Source organism: Lissotriton vulgaris, chromosome 10 (genome assembly GCF_964263255.1).
Source record: "Lissotriton vulgaris chromosome 10, aLisVul1.2, whole genome shotgun sequence".
NCBI lineage: Eukaryota > Metazoa > Chordata > Amphibia > Caudata > Salamandridae > Lissotriton > Lissotriton vulgaris.
Genome location: NC_141698.1, coordinates 558,600,304 through 558,622,954, shown reverse-complemented (window position 1 = coordinate 558,622,954; position 22,651 = coordinate 558,600,304). Strand labels below are relative to the sequence as shown.

General features: G+C 43.5%; 1 protein-coding gene across 1 annotated transcript in view; it reads right to left on the bottom strand.

The window, feature by feature from the left end:
* The window catches only part of APOLTP (apolipoprotein lipid transfer particle homolog), a 1,141,779-nt gene that overhangs the window by 950,050 nt on the left and 169,078 nt on the right, over positions 1 to 22,651 (bottom strand). Inside the window, exon 6 of the mRNA XM_086941409.1 lies at positions 17,973 to 18,076. Within this exon, the coding sequence (XP_086797535.1) occupies positions 17,973 to 18,076 (104 nt within the window). The remainder of the gene's footprint in view (positions 1 to 17,972; positions 18,077 to 22,651) is intronic.

The following is a 22,651-nucleotide window of genomic DNA, read 5'->3' as shown; positions in this document are numbered from 1 at the left end:
ATTTCGTTTTTTTCAGAGTTACACGTCAGGTGGTTATTATTCATCCAAATGAAAGTTGCTGTAAAACAGTTGCTGAGATTTTCTTTCGCCTGGGTAGTATCATTGTCCAAGACCAAGATTAGCTGTGTATCGTCTGCATATGATATGGTGTTTATATTAAAGGATGATAATAGTTTAATCAGCTGGGCCATATAGGCATTAAAGAGGGTAGGGCTAAGACTTGAGCCGTGGGGAGCCCCTGACACAAGTGCCTTTTCCTGAGAGCTATATTGACCTAATGTGATCACTTGACGGCGATCTTGCAGGAAATTCTTTATCCATTCTAGGACAGTGCCAGATGCCATATGATGCGAGACGGTCTAAAAGAATGACATGTGAGACTGTGTCGAATGCAGCCGACAGGTCTAATAACACCAAGACTGCTCTCTTTCCCTGATCAAGGGCTGCTCTTAGGGGTTCAGTTGTGTACAATAGTGCATCCTACCACAAGCTAAGTGGGACAAAAAAGGAGAACTTAGCAAACTTTTTTTTAACTATGCAAAGTTGATGAAGTTTTCCAAAGTCCAGGGACAAAATATAGGAACTCACAAACCCGAATCAATACACTCCCAAAGCATGAAATACAGATTTGACATGAAACCACTCTGAACTGAAAGTGCTTATTGACAGATTTCTGCCAATGGAAACCAGAGAGGTCCATGTTGTCACAAGTTACTTTTTATATTTCAATTACATTAAATACAAATACACTATTTGCAACCAGACACAAATGAAGTCAACATCTCTAGGCAGCCAACCATCAATCATCAAGTTGAGAAGCTGTGGCTGAAGCAAACGTCTCTGACATTGATGAGGCAATGCATGTAAACACAGGCATTTACAAATGTTTACATGCACTTATCGGACTAACACTTTCCTATTGATTTTGCCAATGCTAGAAAAAGATAGCAAAAAATGACTATTTCTGTATAAAATGAATAATGAAGATAAAGAAATGAATGTGGCAAACGGTGACATGATTAAGTGTGCTTTTCAGATAGTCTCTCATGCATTTGGAAGGACACACTTCCTGGAATGTGGACTGACACACTACATAGTCAACAGCATAAAATGATACAGTAATACTACTCAGGATGCAGCTAAAATCCAATCAATTTATTAAAAAAAATTGTTAACAATATATCTCCACACAGCTGCGCTGTCAAGCCACACCTAAAAATAGTGGACTTTGACAGCATGATTTACATTTGTTTGAACGTGTAACTGTGTAGAAATAGGTTACATTGTTTTAAGAAATTAACAACAAATATGCCTATTCCATACATAAAAATTAAGATCTTTCGAGCATACCAATACAATTAATTCGAACTGCCAAAGTTCTAGGTGTTGCAACCCTATTTGGAGCACTTGCTCCACTATAACAACCATCAAAAAGACGACCTACTGTTCAAAGAGATTTATTATGATGTCCCCTTTGTTCTGTTCAAATTAAGCTAACATTTCAATGTTGTCTCTGTCATTTGATAGTGATGGCCACAAAAGTAAACCAAGCGTCAGATTTTCAAACATTTTGCATGAAGTTTGCATCACTTTTTTGCTGCTATTTACACAACAAAGCAAATGATTTATTGCGCTCGTTTGAATAAACATAGGCTCACTTCACTTCTCTGTCAGGATTGTGAACTGTGTGCCCACCCCCAGGCTGGTTTCATCATCCCAACGCCATCTGAGACTGCTGCTCCTCTCACCATGGCCTGACAATATGTGCATTCATACCCAAAAGCAGTCTAGTGTGATCTAGCGGATTAGTACCTTGGAGTTCATGACATAAAGAGGGATCGTATCAGTGGGGAGGCAGCTGGGAGGTTGGAAATGAAGAGGAACACACAAGCAGTGGGGCCAAATGAACACCACAGGGAGGGGAAAGGGAGTAAGGCGCACTTCTAACGTTCGGCAAGTGGGGGCCTCTGATGTCCTCCCAACATATGATCTTCATGGCTGAAGGACGTGGAGAAAGGGGAAGAGAGAGAAAGAGAGAAGAGAAAAAAGAGACAAAACCACAGGTTTACACTCCCTCCTTCTGTTTCCCTCCCCACAACTCTACACCTCAGTGGGGCTGCGGGCTGGGGGCCCATCCTCCTCCTCTGCTAAGAAGGGCTCTAGTACATCTAGCCATAGTCCACCAATGGGTTGCCTCCGCACCCCTCGCCTTTCCTCATCTCTTAATGCCGCAGCCTCTGCTCTGACCCAAAACTCCAGTGATGATTGCCAGCAGGAGTGTGGAGGGCCCGTCCGTGACCTCCAGTAGAGTGTAATCTCCCGTTTTGATAGGACCATGGCTAAGTCCAAGAATATGTCCCCCACCTTACGTAGGTTATACCTAGGGTAGACGACCAACAGGCAGATCTCTATGGAGTGGATTCTCTGCCTGTTCAGTCTGCGCTCCTGTTAGAAATTGGGGTCTCTAGTTGGCAGGCTGTTACCCTGTCCAAGTAGGGACACTTCTTCCTAGTCAGCATAAGGGAGTTACACTTAAATAACCCCTGCTCACCCCCTTGGTAGCTTGGCACGAGCAGTCAGGCTTATCTCCAAGGCAGTGTGTAAAGCATTTGCACAGGACATACAGTAATACATGTGTTTGGTTCTGGCTGACCGCTGCTGTGCGGGCTGGCGGTGGTGGGCATCTAGGCTGCTGTGTGAAGCATAGTAGTGCGGCATGCGGAGCCATCTGGTCGCGCTGTAGGCAGTGGGTCGGTGACGGTAGTCCATTGGCGTCGGTGAGCCCAGGGCTGCGGAGTGAAGTGGAGTGGTGCTTGTCATAGTGCTGACAGTTACGGTGGAAGCCACGGCGTCTATTGAAGATCGGCGGTCGATGGGGATGGCGTCGGTGGGTCGCGGCTGCGGTTGGGATGAGGCAGTGCTTCATGTAGCTTAGGAGCAGTGCCCCCTTTCCCCAATGCAGACCGCAGCAGCAATGTCAGCTGGTAGCATCGTCACTGACACCAGGGTGGCAGAGTGAAGTGAGGCTGTGCTGAGTGTGGTGCCCACAGGTCGCGCTGCAAGCAGTGGCTCGGTGGTAGACGTCGTCGTCAGTTAGTCCAGGGTTGCGGTGCCTCCAGGTCACGGAACTGCTGGCAGTCTTGGTGACAGCATCCGATTGCGGTTTCCCTCTGTGGCAACTGAGACACACGGTCCCAGAGGCGGTACCCAGAGGAAGGCAAAGTCTTTGTTGTTCTTGAGACTTCTTGAACAGGGGGCACGCTCTTCTTCAAGCCCTTGGAGATGCCCAGATGAAGAAGTTTGTAGAACATGCAGTCCGTACTTTCATTGCCCAAGACAGAAGCAGTCACAGTAGGCCAGCACAGCAAAGCATGCAGCAAAGTGGCAGTCCCTCCTTACAGCTTCTCTGGCTCTTTTCCTTGGCAGGTTCCTTGATCGAAAAGAGTTCTAAATTTCTGGGGTCAGGGTCCCAATATTTATACCACATTTCCTTTTTAAGTTGGTACCAACAAAGTTCAGCCTTGCCCAGGCCAGTTTCACTCCAGGAGGTGGAGACAGCTTTGTAGAGACAGACACAGTCCATTCAGGTGAAAGCAACAACTCCTTCCACTACTCTATATGCAGCCAGGTCTACTCAGCCTGTCTATGAGTCACCCAGGTAAGGCAGGACACACCTCAACCTTGGGTCTGTCTAGTGTGAATGCACAAACCAGCTCCTGTCATTCTGAAGCTTAGACAGCTAACACACAAAAAAGGCAGAGGCACCTGGATGGGTGGACAAGGAAATACCCACTTTCTAAAAGTGGTATTTCCAAACACACAATATAAACATCATCTTTACTGAAAGATGTATTTTGAAATCCTGAGTTCAGGCATAGTAAACTCCACTTTAGCTGCATTTGTAAGAGTGTTACAAAGTATTCCCCATTTTAACCTATGGGAGAGATAGCCTTCCAACAGTGAAAACAAAATGCACTTCATTTCACTAGCAGGACATGTACAACCCACCAGTACATGTCCTACCATTCACATACACTGCACCATGCCCACGGGGTACCTTGGGCTTACCCGAGGGGTGTTTTACATAAAAGAAAAGGGAAGGTTAGGGCCTAGCAAGTGGGTGCACTAGCCAGGTTGACATGGCAGTAAATACGTCGCGCTGACACTGCAGTGGCAGGCCTGAGAACCCTTTGGAAAGCTACTTGTGTGGGTGGCACAATCAGTGCTGAGGGCCACTAGCAGCATTTGATTTACAGACCCTGGGCACCAATGGTGCACTGTTCTAGGAACTTAGTAGTAAATCAAAATAAGCCAATTAGTGAAACACCAATCATGACACAATTTACAGAAGGCACACTTGCACCTTAACTCTGAATAGCAGTGAGAAAGTGCACAGAGACAGTAAACCAGCAAAATGAAGTCCAGCATATCACCAAAACCAGGAGGTCATAAAGCAAAAAGACAGGGGAAACACGCAAAAATATGCCAGGTCTTACAGCTCCACATCAGCGACTACCAAGTGCCAAAAACGCTGGACCATGGGGCAGTCCCACACCATGTGCATGAGCCCATCGTCATCCAACGCACACCTAGGGCACTGCATGTGCTCTCTTTGTCTCATAATGTTTATTTGGTGAAGGTCAGGTAGGTGGTATGTGTGTAACAGAAATGTGTATATCTGAAGTGGGTGTTGAGTGAGACCCTGTGAACCTATTCCAGTGCCATCTTGCACTCGCTGTTTGGGAACCTCTTTACCAGCGCTGCCTTCCACCACTCTCGCCTATTGAAGAGATTGTTGATGGTAATTTTCATCGCCAATTTATAGAGTCATGAAATCAGTTCAATATAGGGTCTCTCAGAGCCGCCTCCTGAGCATCTGCCTCCAAGCATGGGAGTCATGCTCTGTGCATGAAATGGTCCAGCACTTCAGCCCCAGGCTCTTGTTGGACCCTGAATATGAGAAGAAGACTGCCAGTATCTCGTTCTGGGTATGCACTATAGTCCCCCTGTCGTACCTGATGCGGGTAATAGCATGGCCGCACTGGTCCTCCCGTATCAGTCAGGGCAATAGCCTCCCTGCTCTTTCTCCGTCCGCATGGAAGTTGTCTACATAGTCCCTCCAGTTAAGAGTGTGCAGCTGTTCTGTAGTCACCATGATCTCTTCCCGGTGTTCCAACAATCAAGGATGCGCTGTCGGATCAATCGCTAGCGAGCACTGAAAGCTAGCTAGTTCATTTTCTAACACTGTTAGCCTGTCGGACAGAGAGGCTCTCAATTCCATAGTGCCCACACCGCCATCGCTCGCTCCACTTGTACCCGCTACATTCACAACCAAAAAGACTCATGAGACATAATTGTGGGAAAACGGTGGTGCAGGTTTATTTGCATACAACAGCAGATAGGTGGGTCATCTTACAGGCGATCCAAGACGGCAGCCCCTCGCTGACCCGCCTGCCTAATTAGCCAATTTGCACGGTAAGTCGATGCTCTTGACGGTGCAATACCTTTAATAGTTATCTCGTTTACTCCCGCCCCCCCTGTCGGGGCGGAGCGATGAGGCACACCCCCGGTCGGTTTAGGCCCCCCGACCGCCCGAAGGACTAACGGGGCGCCGACGTTGTTTCCTGGAACCCCCTCGGCTCCAGGTTCTTGGCTCGGGCACCCCTACTGTGCCAGGCAGAGGTATTGCTGTCTCCTTCTGCCGCAGAGGTACCCTTACTGTCCATCTGCTTCCAGATCGCCCTGTGACTCCGCCTGCAACACAAAACAGACCATTAATTGTTCACACCAACCCGCTGCTCTGCCGCTGGGTCTGGGCCAGGGCGGGAACAGCGCAGAGTAGTCCAGAAGAAACGCGGCGGAAAAGAGGAAGTCCTGAACCGGGCTGGCCTAGATAAAGGCCCTAGGACCGCCCACCACCTTACAAGCCTGCACCTGTATTGGCCACCCCTAAAGGGGGCGGCGCCCTGACTGTCGCGCTGGTGACGTTTTGCTCGCGAGGCATGTGTCACTAAGACGCTGTCTCGCGTTATCTCCCCTTCGCGTCGCGCGGCCAGCGGCATGAATTGTCCAATGCCGAATCCCCTGACCACCACCTCAAACACTTCTCATTCAGTCCCCACACTCCCCACTTTTTCCATGCCTGCATGCTCAGTAAAATATTTACTAACTATGTTTATATGGTCTGAAGGTCTGTTGCTTGAGAATACCAGTGCATTCCCAGTCACACTTGGAATAAGTGATGCTTGTTAACAGTAGGGGTGAGTGGAAAATTCCGCTTTGCCGGCAGAGTTTGCAGAGTTTTTCCCACTCCTGGATACGCGAACATCGCAGAGTTCCAGCAAAACTCCGGCAAGTGCCACATGGTGGAGTTTTTTCTCGCACACTGCTTGCCAATGTTAAGGTGGCGAGTGAGAATTTGCGTCCCGAGCGTGATTTTCGGGTGCTAGAACACCCCCCGGTGAGATTTTCTCAATGCATGTGGTCACAGCAGGACACGACCATTCATGTTGAGAAAACTGTCACTCGAGCAGAAAATCTACTTGAGTGGCAGGAAGAAGCAGCATCCTCTGGTGCGTTGTGTGGTGCTATTCTTTCTGATTTTGCTGTGCAGAACAAGCTCCTGGCACTCAAAACCAGGGCAAGCAGCATGTCTTGCCGGATTCCATTCGCTCGTAGAACTCCGCAGAATCATGCAGAGTTTTTATGTATGTCCACAAGCTCCGCCCACCCCTCGTTAATAGTACCTGGATATTAAGAATCATAATGAGGGATTCACTCTATGATCCTTTGTTAGCAAGGCTCCATTCATGAGTTTCACTAATTAAAAAAGAGAGTGCACCTTTTGGAGTCCAGTAATTGTTAAACCCATATTCTAGCACAGACATATGTTGGAGATTTGGTATTTTCACAGATATTTACTTTGATTGTAATGGAAAAGAAGAGGCAAAAATTGAGATTAAATGGTAATCAGCTGCAGAGATGGATATTATGTGTCAATTATGCCTATTTAGCCATAACAATGTTTTACATTCATTATCATGCATGATTGAAAACTGTGCTAGAAGCCTGCTCTGGGAATATGTGATTGCTGCTCATTTCCTGTATTGAGCCTCTTCCAAAGTTCTAAAACATTGACACATTGGGGACAGTGGAACAGGGAGAATATGATCGGTCCGAGGCCAAACTGCTTGTTAAAGTAGGAGAACTGGGAATGCAATACAGTACAGCTTGCTTCAAGGCATGGAGATCAATTCACCAAAATGCCAGAGGTAGCGGAAGTGAGATCACATGCCATTCTCCTCCACTTTCACTCACTCACACATACTTACACATACACACAAATTCACACATATACACTCTCTCATACATAAACACACTTTCACCCGCAAGCATGCACATAACATACATTTAAAAGCATTTTATACTTACCTCGGCTGGCCTGAAGGGCATATTCTAGCGTATTGTGCTCAACTTGTTTTACACTATTAGTGAATAATATATTTTATGTATTCACTGTTAGTGTAATAAAAAATTGACCGAATATCAAGAGAGTGGGGCCCCAGCTTCCCCTGTGTTCTTGGCACTGAATTTACTACCTCCGAGGACAGGGGTCACAAAGGCAGTGCTAGGGGCAGCAAAGGGCAAGACAGGGGTCGCCGCTGCGACCCCTAAACGGCATCAATGCTTCAAGGACTGTAATTTTGTCACTACAGAAATTAGTGGTGAATATACCGGTAAAGAGTCAGAATATCGAGTTGGAAATTTCAACTTGCACTAATATCGAGTGCAAAATATCGAGAAACAAACATTGACTGCAAGATTATCGTGGTCAAGAATATCGAGTTTAAGGCTATGATGTTGCTGCTCTGCAAACTGTATTTTTCTAAAGTATGTATTCTTTTTTATTATTGCTATTTGCTACGTGCTATAAGTCTCCACTTGAATAATTGTCTTATTTTGTTGCTGCTTCACATACTGTGTATTTTTATAGTGTATGTATTTTTATTGCTGGTATTTTGACCTGTGCTTTTATGGATATATACATATTCGAATAAAGATTAATTTAATTGAATTGAAGGTAAGAAATATTGTTTTCTAAAATATCGAAGTCATTAATAACGTTTGCAAAAACATAGTTGGTAAAAATATCATTTTTAGGTCTCGCTGAGTCAGCGCATGCGCTGCTCTGCGAGACATTTTATAGTGTGCTTTTAAAAGTGCTACCCCAGGCTTCTGCTGGCCTAGCGCTTGCGGTCACGTCCGTGTGCATGCGCGCAGCTGATAGCTTGCTCCATGTTATTCTCTCCCTGTTAGTTTGCTTCCCTTCACTCCACCTACCGTGTTGCTCCCCTTCCCCCCACGCATTCCCTACCCTATGTTGCTTCCACCGCTCTCCTTTTGCTCCCCTCTCCCGTGGCGTTTGTAATCCTGCCCCCTGCATTGCCCCCTCGCCCTCCACTGGGTTTGCGTCATGCGTGCAGCCGCCAGCTTTCAGCGTCCTGGCTTTCCACTCTCAGGCTCACCTCCTGCTCCCCCTCCTGCCACAGAGCACGCTGCCTTCCTTCAAAGAAGATTTGTCATGCCAGGCTTCAGTGTGATCAAACTGGTGATGTTGTTATACACATAGGAATTCTCATTTAAGCTGCTTCACTGGCCAAGGCTACAGATGGCAACCTGCAATTCCTAATGTAGCGAAAAGCCTCCTGGCTGATTTGATTAAAGTGGCAGGCACCACACCTTGTTTGATTAGCGGCACCCTTTAAGCCTCAGACTCACAAAGCTGCGCCACACCACACCATTTCTGTCAGTCAAGTCATTAAGGCGCGGGATCGACCTTGCACAACTTCCGCTCGCGAGCTGTGTTCCACGGCTAAGAAATTGCTTGCGTGATATAACTTCCAACACAGTGGCTCCGAAGACGCTGGCAGGGCTTTTGCAGCAAAATCCCGACGCTGATTGCCACAACGGGTCTGAGATTCGTTTCAAGATTTAGGGCATCTTTTAGATCTCCCTGCTTTACATTCTGTTCCACCCACCGCAAAGCTCAAACATGGCTGCCCTCGCCAACTGCATGACAATTAAACTCTTGACTTTCATTTCATGTGGAATTCGGTCACACTTCATATTTGGAGCCCCAATCCGTCTTCTGTTCCCTTTGGTAGTGGGTGCCTCCAGTGTAAGCCAAAAGGTACTCGGCTTCAATTTCCTGCTGTCAGTTTTCCCCTGCTCCCGATGTTGCTCGTTTTTGTGCTTCTTTCTTATAAGTTACTTGTCAGGTTCCAGACTTCTCCAGTTGCTCTTACACGCACGTGTTAATGTTGGAGTTGTCAGGCAAGTAGTCTTTTGTCTATCTCTCTCAGAAATAGGTAGAGAATACCGAGTCAGGGATCTCTGGCTTGACTCTTTACCTACGCACTGGCCGTGCCATGAAAAGATTGGCCATTTATCTGGTACAACTAACGTCCTATCAAAGTACGATAAAGTATCTCAAATTAAAAAGACTTTGGCCCCCATTAGGATGACGGGCGGACTTTGTCCACCCGCCATCCCATCAGAAAGAGGGACCGCCCGCCTTAAGGGCGGGGGTCCCGATGTTGGCATTAGGATGTGCCTGCCAAGCTGGCGGGCGCATAACTCATATTTAACATTGTGGCGGGCAGTGCTCCCTGCACCGCCCGCCATAATGTTAAAAATGCATGCATGCATTTGCACACATGAAGCGGCAGGCACGATGCGGTGCCTGCTGCTTCGTGTATCCACAGGTACCCCCCGTGTGCACCCCAACCCTTCTTCACTCTGGGGGCCCGCAGGGGGCCCCCAGAGTGAAGACCGCATGCCTCGATGCCGCCACGGAAAGGCATCAGATTGGGCCCATCATAATATGGCTGGCGGTGTCTATTAGACACCGCCACCATATTAATCATTTTCCGCCCCGGCCGCAAGGCGACCGGGGCGGAAAAGCGGCGGACGGTCTTTCTGTCCGCCGCGGTCCCCCCGCCATTCTAATATGGCGGGGGGAATTCAGGGAAGGATTTCGGGCGAATTGACCCCGCCAGGCCGGCGGTGGCTACCGCCAGCCTGGCGGGGGCAATCCGCCCGACATCCTAATGTGCTCCTTTATTTGTTGAAGGCTTGTGTTTTACTTCAGTGCATTAGATAATATCAGTCAGTGCTTTGATATCTTTAAATAGTAATCTTATAATACAAACCTTCCCTACCCCCTCGATGCCCTGCCTCAGCTGCCGAAAGTACTTCAAGAGAAACTACTTTGTCATGTGCACTATTTATACATTGATAGTTGAGGTGTGTGGAGCAGCAATATTCACATATCATATCTGCCAAAGGTTTTAGGTTTCGCCTGCAGACAGCTTTTAGCTGTATGTCGTTGGAAGACCTCGGTAGACAGAATCGAAAACTTACAGTGGACTTTGTGAAGCTACTGTGAATAGTTTCTTTACTCAAGTATTTAAAATTGTTACAAAACGTACATACCATACGATCTAACATAAAAATTGAAGATGAAAAACTGTAACGTTTTCAAATTGTGAAGATAATATAGCTAATACTAATAATTTTCCGCAATTCTGTAAATAAATGAAAGTCACCCCTTCATTGATTTTTTACATTTACCAAATTGTAAAAGTTCTGTGGTGGTGTTTGTGGTAAAATAAAATACTAATGCACTTCTGCAAGTAGTGATTGCATAGATATGCAGAAAACTAACCTTTTTAATTAAAATATTTTTGTATTTTAAATTTGTTATCTGATGAGCAATGGCCCAGCTAGTTGTAAAATTCAACCAATATGCCCAAGGTTCCAGTAAATGAACAACAAGTGTAATTGTGGACGTCAGAGGGTTGGGTCTTCATACAAGAGTCTGGAGCTACTCGGGTAGGAGGTAAGTTCTTTATTTCATTTTATGCCCTGAGGTTATTGCAACAGCAGGTAGCTCCTGTCAGGGCTCCGTTCTCCTTCCACTTGTCCTCCCTCTTAGCTGCTACTCCACACAACACACCAAATTTCTGTTAAATCATTGAAGCTCAGCATTCCAGACAACCACTCTGGCATACAGGGAATGGGGGGACACAGGATACTGCTCACCTCCCTTTCTTACTAACGACAAAACAAATGACTGCAGTTCTCTTAAATATAAAGTATAGAGACTGTTGGTCACAATCGCCCAGTTTGCTACATGTCTACCTTACACAATCACCCAACAGCAACCTGTTAAACTTTCTAATACACATGCAAACACACAAAGTCAACAAATAGCAGTCAAAAGATGTCGCCATTTGTAAAACGTAGAAATGACAACTTGTGACAGACGTTGTGCAACAATCCAAGACTTGAGTCTTGCCACCCCCTCAGAGATGTGTCTGCACAGTCACAATGACGCCTCACAGCATTTATTCATGTAGGACGTGTAGTCCCAGATACTCAGTCACGTGACTGCCAGGGCACAGAACCCACTGGCTTTCTTCGGATTCCCTGATCATTCCGAAGTCTTAAAGTTCATTCAGGGCTCAAAACAAACCACTAATGGAAAGTTTAACCATGCATAAAATCACATCAGCTCAAACTTCCCTTGATCAAACTCCTACACAAAACCAGCCATCATGCAAAGCTCGTACACAATGTCCCCAGACAGTCACCTCACTCTACTAAACTACAAAGCACAACTAACTTCCAGAAGCAACAAACACATCCCCACAAGCACCAGACAATGTATCACACCCAAAAGTGCTATCCAGTATTCCTACATATCCCGCACCTAGTCACACTATCTGGATAAACCAACACGACCAAGTGCCAGGCCAAAGAAAGCACTTAATCTGCTCCCAGTATAGTGCCATCAAGAAACTGCACTAGTTTCCGAACACAATGATGACAGCCTTCAGTAGATGCATGGTAAATAATTATTGACACACCAAAATAATCAAACACTAGAATAGTCCAGCAATACAGCACCAGACATGAAGTCAGCAGGTAAAGATGTACTCGCCTACAATGCATTAGAGCTTTATCAAACACTGCCGCTCAAACACAACACTGACCAAATCTATTGTACACAAACTGAATAAAACACACCACTAAACAATCACAAATGTACTCTGCCTCCTGCACCAGGCACTTTCAAATGTTCTAATTTGTACAGTATTACAACTTAGGCAAAACCTGCAGCTGTCACCCTCAGCACTGTGACAGCGTATTACACTTCTGCATAATTTCACTCAACATGTTACTCCACCTTGCAACCTCTCACCACATTGTACTCTCCTTCTTCCACACTCATTGGGTGCTCCCCCATAACACTTCTCATGACTGGGTACTACTCTTCTCCTAATTGGCACACCACAGGTTATTCTACCATGCAACTTCTCATGCCAGGTTACAGCTTTTCAACACCTTATCATACCTTGGGTTACTTCCACATGCAACTCCTCACTGCAGGGTACTACACTTCCCTAACTTTGCATAATGTGGGGCTCCCCTTAAAACCTGTAGCTACAGGGTAGAACTCTTACCTAAGTTCGCATCAACAAATGCACAAGTGTAGTTAACTTGTATCTTTTGCTATGGGGCACTATTCTTCTCTGAGCCAGGTTACTTGGACACACAACCAGTACATGTACACCCAATAATGCAAAGAGACACTATGTAGAGTCAAAGTTAAATGCTACACTACCCCAAAAAAACCAACAGGTGGGTACTTTAACCCCTCCCCTGCTGGTGACGGAACCACTCCGTCATCAGCAGCGGTCGCGCTGTGCTGATGATGGAGCGGTTCCGTCACGGCCCGCTCGGCACAACTGCGCGGCACGGATTCTGCGCCTGTGCTGAGCGTTCCATTGAGCGGGCGGGGCCGTGACGGAACCGCTCCGTCATGAGCACAGCGCTCCTGCGGCTGGTGACGGAGCAGTTCCATCACCAGCATGTGCCCGCCAAGCGGCTGCCCCTCCCCCTTAGCACTGCGGCGGAATAGCCGCCGCAGTGAAGGGGTTAAACTTTCCAACTTTTCTTGCAATACTGAGCATTCAGCGCACCACTAACTTTAACCTAAACTGCAATCCCCAAACAGCTAAATTCTAACATTCATAAACTTGCTAACTGGACACATACATCACCAATAATAAGTTCATGACTCACACCAATGCACAACAAGCATTGGCGTAGCCAATAGGTCTCCCCTTTGGAATCTTATAAGTGTTTTGTTATACAGCGCAATATCCTTGGTGCAACAACATTAACTGTTGCATGGCTAAACACTTATAAGGTCCCAAAGGCGAGACCTAATGGCTATGCCAATGCTTGTTTTAATTAGTGTTATGTATTTTAGAATGTATTTTAAATGTATGTGCTCTATTTTTTTGTTTAAGTATTGTATTTGTTTTTTAATATATGGGTTACATTTTTAAAAGTTATTAATTTTATTTTAATTATTTTCTGTGTTTTAGTTCCGTAGCCGGTTGTGGGTTTATAGGGGAATAGGATGGTAAGTAATTTAATTATAATAAATTTAATATTCATTTTCATTTATTAGTATTTATTTTTGATTTTATAGTGTCATTTTTGTGGGAAATAATTTATAATTAATTAATTAATAAGTGGCTGTTAATTTTTATTGCTTAATTAATTGAAAAATATATTAAGTGTGTCTTTTTTTAGGAGCAGGTTGTGGGGTTATTGGGGAATAGGGTGGGAAGTAATTTAATTATATATATTTTTATTATTAATATGTATTTATTTAAAAATATGTATTGTTAATTGTGGGAATTAATCTATTATTAATTATTTATTAATTTGTTGCTAATTATTATTTAATTGGTGAATATTTTAATTGTGTCAATTTTTTAGGAGCGGGTTGTGGGCTGATAGGGGACTAGGGTGGGAAGTTATGTAACTTTAATACATTTATAAATATGTTTAATATAATATTTATTTCTTTTTATTTTAGTGTTAAATGTGTGAATTAATTTATTAATAATTATTTATATTTCCATTGGTAATAGTTATTAAATAATTGTTAATTAGTGATGTTAATTGTGTCATGTTTTACAAAATTGGTGGTGGCATTCATAGGGGAATATGGTGGGAGGTAATTTATTTATAACTAATTAATTATTTGTTAATTAATACTAATTAATTCTTTAAAATGTAAATATGCCAATTGTGTAATAGTTTTGATGTGTGAGTTGTGGGGTTTATTGTGGTAAATGGTGGGAAGTAAATATTTTTAAATTAATTAATGATTTGTTGTTAATTGATATTAATTAGTTGTTAAATTAGTTATGGAAATTTTAAAAATATTTTTAGGTGTGTGTTTTGGTGTTTATTGGGGTAGAGGGTGTAAAGGAATTTAGTTTAAATTAATTATTCATTACTTGATCATTAATATTAATTTATTAATTGATAAATATTTTTGGTAATTGTTTATTTTTTATTTTGTTTGGGGATTTAGGTTCTACAGCTTTAACGTTTGGTTAGTACATTAATGTTACCTTTTTAAATGTGTTTTTTAATTATTCATATTTGTGTAATTGATAATTAATTGTGGTAATTATGGAGGTCCACTTTTTTAATGTAATTTAGATATGTGTTGTAAATTGTGTGATGTTATAGGGTAGGAAATAAAATATTACATTTATGAAATAATTATTTTTTAGATTAAAATTAATTTGCATTGCAAAATATTTCTTTGTTTGTAAAGGTTTTGTTAAATTTAAAAAATCAATCCTTTTATGAAAATGTTACTATTTTTATACATTAGAATATGTTTATATGTTTTGTAAATTTTTATATATTTTTTTTTAAATTATATTTTGATATATTTTGATATTTTGTTTGTTTTTGAATATCGTAGCAAAATGCGATGTAGGGCGCGCTACGAAATTCGTTTTATTCATTTAATTGTTTACTTATCTGCAATCATCCATATTCCGGTGTTTACCACCCCCCACCCTGCCCCTCCCCCGTCCCGCCTGCCCCACGGAACTCCCTCCATGGGCCGCGGCTGCATATAAAATGAGGTAGATTTTTTTCGTTTCAAAGACAAAGAGGCCTAATCCGCACTTTTTGAAAAACATGTAAAAAAAAATGTTTTACATATATATATATATATATATATATATATATATATATATATATATATATATATTGATATATATATAGACAGAGACAGAGAGAGAGAGAGAGAGAGAAAGAGATTCTCAATGAGGGTGCAAGATGCAAGATCTGCATAAAGTGTTTGGGACTGAATACTGAGAAAATTACTGTTTTAAAAATGTAGAGAGTACAGCCATTAGTGTCGCATGTAGTGTGGGAAAGTCAGTTCGGTAATAATTTACAGAAAGTGGGAATTAGTGATACTTCAAAACAATATCAGAAGGTATTTGGGGAAAAAGCATACGTTTTCTGGTTTAAAAGCTAAACATTGAAAGCATCAGGCACAAGTCAAGCAAAGTGAGGTAGAAAATTGCATTTCAGCTATATGTGCTGAGGAATGCACATAGGACACGAGGTAGGCTCCGCTCATAAACATGGAAACGTATTTGCAAGAAAAGACATTTGAGGTTTAAGGCCTTGGCAAGAGCAGTGCAGTGAGGCAACATTTCAAAATGACACTGCAGAAGTGTCAGGGGTTAGAGAAACCCCCACAGAGGACTAATTCTCTATGAAACACCCTCTCACAGTAAGAGCACATTCTCCACGGAGGGTCTGCAGTACTCGGGACAGGTCTACAAAGGAAGCATCAAAGTGCAATGAGACCATTGTGGGTCCTGTCAATCATGCTTCCCTTTCTATATATGATGCTAATGAAGGGCCAGTGGCCGCCATTATCTGAACAGACACCGTTAGTGCAAGCAGAGGACTGCATTTGCATCAGAAAGAGAGCCGGGCACAGTCACTTGGCACTTAGCAAAATGCTTCTTGAAAGTTTCTGTGTGCTCTCAGAAGGTCAGGGCAGGGTGCTCCAGGCTGTGTGCCCGCATTACCACCAGTCTGCACAGCAATGCAAAGGCAGCGTTAAAGTGCACTGGAACTCACTGCCATCTGTAACTGACGCATGTGCTCTTAAAAAAGGTTGAAAGTAAAACTATGACATATTGAGCAACACAGAAAATGTTGTAGGCACCTCTACTCCAAAGCATAGGAGTTTTTAAAGGCAGTTGCAGAGAAGTATGCACATAATTCTGATTTACAATCACTTAAAAAAATATATCTATATGTTAAAACTTGTTTACATTACACTTGTAATGTCTGCTTGGAGCTCGCTTGTTATACAGACCGTACATTTCTGCCATTTTGTTTTCGGTTTAATTTTTATGAAAAATAAACATATTTTGCAAAAAACCTTTTATACATAAGGCATGGATAGCAAGTAGGTCAAAGTGCCTGAGGACTAATATCACACATGTATTAGATGTCATTATGCGGCTACCTCTAGGAATCAAAGTTGGCTTTTCTGCATGGTCACCGTGGGGGGTTTGCCATTTACTGACCTTATTTTTGCTAATATATGCTGTGAACTGTGACTATTTAGAGCCTATTGTGCTTTCCCCTATATAGGTACTATTAAAATTCGTTTTGCCCAATTGGTTGTTTACATTTCTAATAAGGCTAATGTTGAAGGTGCAGACAATGTATCCATTGTATGGCAGTTTATGGAACTGGCAGTAAACATATTTAAAATATAAATAAGGATGTGTGTTCTGTAGTGCGAGTGTATAGTGCACAACATAGCGGATGCCTTGGAAGGCATTTTCTATATGAAAAGTTCATTCAAAGACGTGTCGTAGTATGTCATGCATAGTGACATCACAACATGTGGATGTGACAATGGCTAAATCATATCTACCCTGCCAACTTACAAACTAGTTTCACTGTGTGAGGAGGGACGAGGCCTTGGAGGGGGTGGGGCTTCGTGCCAAGAGCTCCTAAGAGGCACTCTGCCCCTCACCAAGCCCCACCCTCTCCTAAAACAAAAAAAACAAAGGGTCATTGAGGGTGTCGTCTATGTCCTGATGGACATCAGCTGCTGACTGCCTCCAAAACAAGCCCGAAATCCAATGTTTACAGTGATTTTTCAGTCTGTTTTCCCAAGCACTGTGTGATTTCGGCACCTCACCAGGTGACCTTGTGAAGGGAGCCAAATCATGTGACACATGGTGCCACAATGTGAGTTGGCAGGTCTCCTATATTAGAATATCATTTGATTTTATGTTTCTATATTCAGAGCCGGATTCGCCGTAGCGGGCACCGGGCAATCCCCCGGTGCGCCGCACGGGTGGGCGCCGGTTTTGGGCCCCTGGGCCCCTGGGGGCCGATTTTGTTATAGGACCTTTTTTGCAGCATAGCTGCAAAATCGGCCCTGTAACAAATTCGGCCGAAAACCGGCCCTAGCAAAGAGCTCGGTGGCACCCCCAACCCCCGGGAGGGGGGGAGGTTAGTGGCCGAGCACTTTGCCAGAGCCGGTTTTGGTTCCCAGTCCGGCCCTGTCTATATTGACTCTATGCTGATGGGCAATCCCTAGATATCCAATATGTATACATGGATCAGTTAGATTTAAATGAATTTAACCAACAGTTAGGAAATATATAGAAGTTTCAGTAAGATGTAACTGATGCTCTTGCTCACTAAAATATGGCAATTATTGGATTTTCATTAATTTAAAAATGCTATGTTTGCATTCAAAGACAATGGTGGTTAACTCTCCAAGTAGCTAGCAGAAATCAACTACTTTAAAGAGTTTTGCATGTGTTTCAAACTCAAAAAATAGATATTTGCTGCAGTTCTCAATCATATTGAGGGAGAGAGTTCTACATCTCTGAGGAGCAGTTGAGACAGACAGCCCATCCAGGACCAGAAGTATTACTTTTGCTCCAAGTAGACCCATCCATTCTGAGGATGAAAGGCATCATTCAGATACTTAAGAGGTCTGCAAATAATGAGTCTAAGGATCTTTTCCTTACCAGTTGTCTCGGCATTTAAATGATGATCTTTCCCAGAGCTTCATCAATGCATCTGTAGTCAGGAATCGCAGCTCAAACACCAACGACTGGAAGAGATCTGCAGTCTGCGAGAAAAACATGACAGGTTGTGTTCAGACCGGGTTGCAAGATTTTGTTATTCAGGTGGGGACATACGCAATTTAATTGACTTTACAAGTAATCCTACATTTAGGCGTAACAAAAGTCCCACAGAAAGGACGCTATCAGGAAAATCAGAGGATCTACAACAAGTGCATAAGTTGATAACATTGGCATATAGAACAAATAAAACGTTTACTTCACATGGCTGGCAGAAGCACAGACACCGACTCAGCAACTTGTTATACCAGCAGCAAGATATTGATTTTCTCCGAAAAAGTCTGTCAAAAGTTGCCGGATCCACCCAAGTCCATCAACCTTGCCTATGATCAGTAGATAATGCGATATAAACTCCCCCAATACATCTCCTGGAGCAAAGTCTCACTGCACTGTCTTGAATTACTTTTCTCGGTTGAGAGTATAGGAGCTAGCTGGTAAGTACAATAAATTGTATCCAACTATACATACATTTTTAAGACCATTTTCGATCTAAAAAATAATCATGTTATAGTTTACTGTTGGATAACTTAACAGAATGTTTTAAAGGCATGCAGTTTGTCTCTATTTTATTTTGCTATAGGTAATCGGGACTAAAAAATAATATAACTAGGTATTTGTTCCATAATTTGATTATAGATGTTTTATTTTTAATCTAAATAAAAAAAATAATAATAATAGCGCGAACTCCCCCAGTGACAATAGAATGCCTTGCATCAGAACGAATCTATATTACACATTTTGTTCTTTGGTCCTCTACAGGCATACATGTCCTTTGCCCTATTTCCACAGACTAGCGTCAGTAGACATATATAGTCTTTTAATGTTTCCAATTGAAGGGCTGACTTCCCACAGAGGCAGAAAATGCATACGCTGAATATATTTATAATTGACATATCAACATGATAGCAAACAAAAAATTTACAGAATTAAAAAGATACAAACTTGTAATATTTGATAAGCGCAGGAGAAGGTAAATCTGTTTGTTTAACAGACATGGTTTTGAATTGAAAGTCAGAAAGGGAGAAATACTTACATAAGGAGTTAATAAGACTAGAAAACAGAGAACATCTCTTTAATCAAATAGTTTTTCCAGGGCTTCTATAATGTGAAGCAAATGGAAACCTTCAGCATATGTTAACCTAGTCCTTGCATTAGACAGCAACGATAAATTAACCGAGTGCAGATTTCTTTAGGGTATAAGTGGCATAAGTATGTGCTTGTGATAAGGAATAAGTAAGGACAATTCTCCCAGTTTCTAAATAAACATTATTATTTTTTTTGCTCTGTAAATTAACCAGAAATACTTTTATACCACAAAAAATGGACTGAGAAAAAGGGAAAGAGAAAGTGAGCCAGAAGCAAAAGAGGAGAGTAAAAAAGGCAGAAAACAGAAAGATAAAAACAGAGTTCAAGGCAGAAACTCAGAAAGCACAAAATACACAGGTAGAGAGAGAGAATGAGAAGGTTCACTTGAAGAGGATGACACGAGTGATGAAAAAAACGAGGTGTTCAAGAGGTGAGGATAGCGAATGAAAGAGCAAGATTTAAGGAAAATCTAATAAAGAGAAAAAATTGTAAATCATAAGTGCGGGAAGTAATCTATGTGCTTCAAATATTGACCGTATGCAATATATTTGCTAGCCACACAATAAAATATTTAAAAAATAAAAAAAACAAATATGGAAGCAGGTACATTTAGCTATTTACTTTAGGATGCATTGTACGGTAAATATATTATGAATTAATAGTATAAAAATAATACCCTAATCATGTTAAATGAAATACCCTTAAACCAACATATTACGAGTTGTATGTATTCCTATGTCTCTCTCAGAATATCAAATTCTACTACGCTATTCTGTATTGTAGCATGGCAATGTGTCACTACATGTCTGCAGCCCGAACCCTGCACAGATGGATCACCGACAGCTCCAACACCTTAACCCCCCTCAAGAAAAACAACAACACCCACTCCAAGAAAGCTAGATGGTTTACCACTGAACTTTGAGAGTCCAGACGCACCTGCCGCCACCTCGAAAAGGACTGGAGGAGCACCAAATCCACAGAAGCCCACAAAACTTCAGAGCCGCCACCAAAGTCAACCTGCAACTCATCAGAAAAATGAGGAAAAAAGTGATCGAAGACAGAATCTACACCCACGCCCACAACAGCAAAGAACTCTTCAACATCATCAAGGAGTTCGCCCAAACTTCCAGCGAGTCCACCGACAGCCCACCCTCACAAGACCTCTGCAACATACTGAGCACCTTTTTCCACCACAAAATCAAGAGCATCTACGACAACTTCGATGAAGACAACCAACACACTGAACCCTCACCAACCACCCCGACATCATGAAGCCAAAGATCGACAACTGGACAGCCCTAACCACCGAAGACACACTGAAGACGATGAACTCAAACCACACCGGGCCCCCACAGACCCCTGCCTCCACCACCTTACCAACAGAGCCACCGACACCATCGCACCCATGTTGTGCCACACCATCAACTGCCCCCTGGTAACCGCATCATTCCCTGACGACTGGAAACACACCAAGATCAACTCTCTCCTCAAGAAACCTTCGGCGGACCCTACCAACCTCAAAAACTACAGATCCATCTCCCTGCTCCACTTCCCAGCGAAAGTCATCGAGAAAGCTATCAACAGCCAACTCACTACATTCATCGAAGAGCACAACATCCTCGACTGCTCCCAATCCGGCTTCAGAAAAAAACAAAGCACGGAAACCACCCTCCTCACCGCAACAGACGACATCCACACCCTACTGGACAAAGAAGAAACAGCAGCCCTCATCCTCCTCGATTTCTCAGCGGCATTCGACATAGCCTCTCACCGCACCCTAATACACAGACTGCACGATGCAGGGATTGAAGACAAGGCCCTCAACTGGATCCGCTCCTTCCTTTCCGGCAGACCGTAGCGGGTCAGAATCCCCCTTTCCTCTCGGAACCTACAACAACCGCCTGCGGAGTCCCCCAGGGGTCATCCCTCAGCACTACGCTCTTCAACATCTACATGGCTCCGCTCACCATCGTCAGGACCCACAGACTCAACATTGTGTCATACGCAGACGAAACCCAACTCATCATCTCCCTATCCAACGAACCCAACACCGCCAGACACAATTTTCGAGAAGGCATGGAAGCTGTCACCAAATGGATGAAAAACAGCTGCCTTCAACCCAAAATCAACAAAACAGAAGTACTCATCATGTGCCCACACCCCGATGCCTGGAACTACACCTGGTGGCCCCATCCTCGGAAGTCCGCCCACCCCCACGGACCACGCACGCAACCTCAGAATCATCCTGGACTCCGAACTCGAAATGGACCACCAGATCAACGCCGTCTCGTCCTCCTGCTTCCTCACCCTCCGCCTCCTACACAAGACCTTCAAATGGATCTCTCTCAAACACAGAAAGACCATCACTCACACCCTGGTCACCAGCAGACTGGACTACGGCAACGCACTCATCACCGGACTAAACGAAAACCTCACACGCAAGCTACAGAACATCCAGAACGCCGCAGCAAGACTGGTCCACAACCTGCCAAGACACTGCCACATCTCCCAGCATCTGCACACCCACCACTGGCTTCCCATCGAAGCGAGTCACCTTCAAGATGCTTACCCATGCTCACAAGGCCCTCCACGACACCAGACCAGCGTACCTGAACAGCAGACTCAAATTCCACGCTCCCCAAAGGACCTTACGATCAGCCCACCTCTCCTACGCCGTGGTCCCCCACATCAGAAAGACCAGAAAAGGTGGCAACTCCTTCTCCTTCCTTGCTGCCAGAGCCTGGAAATCCCTCCCTCTCCACCTCAGATAGACAACATCTCTCCCCATCTTCACAAGAAACCTCAAAACCTGGCTCTTCGACTGTTTGATTGATTGTCTAGACGCAGTTCTCTGTTAAGTATAACTCTCCATGTGTGCTCATCTGGCTAGATCAACGCACTGGTTTAATACAAGAGACACATCTAATCCGTCCCTGAACACCCACCATAACTTTCTATGAATTTCTAAATCCACTCTTACTGCCATACTTACTGCTTGCACTTACTCACCTTTTACCACGTGAATACCAACATTTTATTTCTTCCAAGTAGGATGTTCCCTACTGGGTAAAATACAGTATTACTTGAAACCAGTTTGCCTCACATGAAGATGTAATAATTTGGAAGAAAACTTGCAAACATTAATGATTTGAGATTCCTGTGTATTGCATTTTTGCTCGAGTTTTAATCCCAAATTATCTCAAACCCCGGAATCAAATTTAAGAGGTTGATTAGTAATGCACAATCTACAAGTAGCGGTTGGGCGGCTAATGCTAGTCCCCAGTTGATGTAGTTAAAGCAAATGATGGTGGGTTTCCTAAAACTGATTTGTGTAAATACAGAAAAGAAATGGGATGAATGTAACCCTCTGATTGATAGCAAATTATTATTATTACAGGTTCAACGTTATCGCAAGTCCATCGCAAGACGGCCGGCCAAAGAGACCTGAAAACTTTAAATTTTAAGTGCCGTGCCCA